This window comes from Babylonia areolata, chromosome 2 (genome assembly GCF_041734735.1).
Source record: "Babylonia areolata isolate BAREFJ2019XMU chromosome 2, ASM4173473v1, whole genome shotgun sequence".
Lineage (NCBI taxonomy): Eukaryota > Metazoa > Mollusca > Gastropoda > Neogastropoda > Buccinidae > Babylonia > Babylonia areolata.
Window position 1 is genome coordinate 45,050,976 of NC_134877.1, and position 3,984 is coordinate 45,054,959.

Genomic DNA, 3,984 nt, shown 5'->3' on the forward strand with positions numbered 1-3,984 from the left:
ATGCACACCTGTTTGCATTGTGGAGGGCGACACGTTGATAGTGCATATTAAGAGCCTAATTTATGGCGGCCTGCGAACAATGGAAAACTAATACATTGGATCTTTTCACCTCGTGCGTCACACCTCCCCGCCCCTTGTCTCCCTTTCAGGGCCTGTCTTAGCGGCTGAATGAAGACAGGTCCCCTCCTCCGACACGACAATGATGATGTTGGCTGTGTGGGTTTTTACCCGCTCATTTACAACAACTTATTAACTGTGCACGTGTACAGAGAGCCTAACCAATTTGTTTCCACTGACGTGTTGAGCTCTGCCCGGCCCACCCCCTTTTGTGGGGGCGAGAAAAGCGTTGTGAGGGCAAGCGTTCCCGGGCTGTCTTCAGACCCGAAAGACGATCCTGGCCTCAGCAACAGGAGGTTGTGCTGACAGGCCAAGTATAGAGAGACAGAGACAGAGAGATAGAAGATAGGGGGAAGGGGGTGGGGATGGGGGTGGGACGGAGGGGGAGAAAGAGCCCTCTCGGGCTCCCCTGACACTAATACCGTTCAGAGGGCGAATCCCCGCTGTCTTCGTCTGCAAAAATCGTCGTTTACTTAGATGCGAGAAGGCGACGAGAAGATGGCGGGCACAATGTAAGCCATCACGGCCCGCTGATTGGCGCTTTGTCCCGGGGCTTGTCGGGGCCTGTGGAGCTATGCAAATGGGGGCTGGAGGGGTCAGGCCCCTGGCAATGAAAGGCGGCGCTGAGCGGTAATCACTTTTTGCCTTTCAGCTGTCCGCGGGACGTTGGGGGCGCCGCAATCCATCAGCAAGCCTCCCGTCGTTCGGGCCAGAAACTGAATCTGATAGGTGGGGGTCTTCTGCAGCCAGTCTTCCGCCCTTCCTCTGCCCGCCTGTGGGAACGCACAATGGCGTCAGGGCTCTATAAGGAGAGAGTCACTGGCAGGGGTAGACTGCCAGCCACAGCGACTCTAGCTTTTTCGTTTTGGGACACCATCTAATCTTGGGAGCAAGGCCCAGTTTCTAACTAAACGATGCAGCTAGTTCCATCAGGTGCCTTTCAAACAATGCAATCTTCGCCGAAACAAGACCTCCGAGTCTTGAACAACTGGGCTTTCACTCCTTCACCGCCATAGGCGACTTTTGTCGGCATCGAGGGGTCATGATGTAAAGACCATTTTTCACATTGTAACAAAGCTCAACAGCTACAGCCAGTTTCCCGCCAATAAAAAAAAATAAGTAACCTTTACCCCCTGACCCAGTTTGAAGTGAACAAGTCCATTGTGTTGTTTTGACATGAACCGAAGCCTGTGACTGAGACCATCGTTTCTGAAATATTTGACACTCGGGAGTGTTTTTCACACAGAAACGTGGCGGTGAATGAGTTAAAAGGCGTCAGACAATAGGACGTTAAACTGAGCTCCGCTACTCCATCCACTATGTGAAGTTCTTGTTTCTGAATTCACACAGCGGTCATCCGGTCCTCAATATACATGTACTTGATGTGGGTGTTAACAGTGCTGTGGCATTCCAACTAAAACGAACCGCAACAAATAAAGAAAAGAGAACACAAAAATCGGGTAGGGGGTAGGGTGGGTGTGGTTACTGATTGCATCACCAGTGATAATAAAAGAAGGGGTCCGTTTTCAGTTCTTCGTTGGCACAAGACCTCACAACCTAATTAGGAGAGGACAAAACAAAACAAAACAACAACAACAACAACAAAACAAAAAAAGAGAGAGAGAGAGAGAGAGAGAAGCCCACCCGGCTATAGTCTTTCACGACCTTCAGTACAGTGTATCCACTGTGTCTTGGGATCGGCTTTGTAAGGCGGGGCCCAGTCCTGTCCTTCTGCTGTCGTTTGTACTCAAAGACAGGGGCAGATGGATAATCTGCTTTTCCAAGCTCGAGCTGAGATCTTGCAATGCTATCCTCGTCCTGGTTGGAAACTGTGTTGTTGATGCTGGAAGATATGGTATGTGGATGCTTTGGAGTGTGTGTGTGTGTGTGTGTGTGTGTGTGTGTGTGTGTGTGTGTGTGTGTGTGTGTGTGTGTGTGTGTGTGTGTGTGTGTGTGTGTGTGTGTGTGTGTGTGTGTGTGTGTGTGTCGCGCGCGTGCTGTGTGTGAAAATGTGAGTGCGTGCGCGTGTTTCACACGAACTGCTCCATGTCTGCAGGTCAAGGTGTGGTTCCAGAACCGAAGAACGAAGTACAAGAGGATGAAAGCGGAGGAGGAGGAGGAAGAAAACGACGACAGTGCTCTAAAAGTGACGGAAGAGGAAACGACAGCCTCCCAGGTCACCACTTCGCGTGACCACATACAACTGTCTGCTAACAGCTCTGACAGGGATGTTTGCTGTGCCGACAGCGAGGGACCGTTAGCAGACCGTCTGTTGGTCAGTTAACTTCTTAAATGCTGAACCTTGGTGAAGTCATATCAGTGTCTCGTGAGTCAGAAGTGCATTTACTTCTCCTTGTGCATTTTCGATTTTGCCGTCAAACAAAAGCATGAGTGGTGTCCGACTATGACCATCAGAACAGCAGGGCAGGCATCTGCTGTCCTGACTGTCTGGGCTAGACTTTCATTATAGTGGAGAATGTCTTGTCCAAGTTACACCCCCACTATATCGGCCAAGAGGGTCTAAGGACAGTCGGCATTGCCCAAGGCTGCAGCACCAAGAGCCATTGCAATCTTGCCTCCAAGTTTGAGAGTAATAGTCCTTCACAAAAGACAAAGGTGTAAAATAACGCAGTTGGACATTTCTTGTAGTTGGGCTAGTCCTGACATGGTCCTGTAAGGTCGTCTGGACTATAAGCGACAATGAAAACAATAATAAAGCTGTAAAATGAATCCATAAGAGGAAGAAACTCAAATGGAAGAATGGTGACTGACATCCTGACCTGTAAGCCCAGTTTGGTCACAGTGAGATGACATCCCTTCACTGACATCCTGACCTGTAAGCCCAGTTTGGTTACAGTGAGATGACATCCCTTCACTGACATCCTGACCTGTAAGCTCAGTTTGGTCACAGTGAGATGACAGCCCTTCACTGACATCCTGATCTGTAAGCTCAGTTTGGTTACAGTGAGATGACATCCCTTCACTGACATCCTGACCTGTAAGTTCAGTTTGGTCACAGTGAGATGACAACCCTTCACTGACATCCTGATCTGTAAGCCCAGTTTGGTCACAGTGAGATGACATCCCTTCACTGACATCGTGACCTGTAAGCTCAGTTTGGTCACAGTGAGATGACATCCCTTCACTGACATCCTGATCTGTAAGCTCAGTTTGGTCACAGTGAGATGACAGCCCTTCACTGACATCTTGACCTGTAAGCCCAGTTTGGTCACAGTGAGATGACATCCCTTCACTGACATCGTGACTTGTAAGCTCAGTTTGGTCACAGTGAGATGACATCCCTTCACTGACATCCTGACCTGTAAGCTCAGTTTGGTCACAGTGAGATGACATCCCTTCACTGACATCCTGACCTGTAAGCTCAGTTTGGTCACAGTGAGATGACATCCCTTCACTGACATCCTGACCTGTAAGCCCAGTTTGGTTACAGTGAGATGACATCCCTTCACTGACATCCTGACCTGTAAGCTCAGTTTGGTCACAGTGAGATGACATCCCTTCACTGACATCCTGACCTGTAAGCTCAGTTTGGTCACAGTGAGATGACATCCCTTCACTGACATCCTGACCTGTAAGCTCAGTTTGGTCACAGTGAGATGACAGCCCTTCATTGACAACCTTACCTGTAAGCCCAGTTTGGTCACAGTGAGATGACAGCCCTTCACTGACATCCTGACCCGTAAGCCCAGTTTGGTCACAGTTAGATGACATCCCTTCACTGACATCCTGACCCGTAAGCCCAGTTTGGTCACAGTGAGATGACATCCCTTCACTAACATCCTGACCCGTAAGCCCAGTTTGGTTACAGTGAGATGACATCCCTTCACTGACATCCTGACCTGTAAG

At 49.4% G+C, this 3,984-nt stretch overlaps 1 protein-coding gene across 2 annotated transcripts in view; it reads left to right on the forward strand.

Annotated features, from left to right (window-relative positions):
- LOC143279463 (uncharacterized) overlaps positions 1–3,738 on the forward strand; it is a 31,045-nt gene extending 27,307 nt beyond the window's left edge. For both annotated transcript variants that reach the window (XM_076583506.1, XM_076583507.1), the window contains one exon: positions 2,174–3,738. In XM_076583506.1, coding sequence (XP_076439621.1) covers positions 2,174–2,401 — 228 coding nt within the window. In that variant the 3' untranslated portion in view covers positions 2,402–3,738. The remainder of the gene's footprint in view (positions 1–2,173) is intronic.
- The last annotated feature ends 246 nt before the right edge of the window (positions 3,739–3,984 follow it).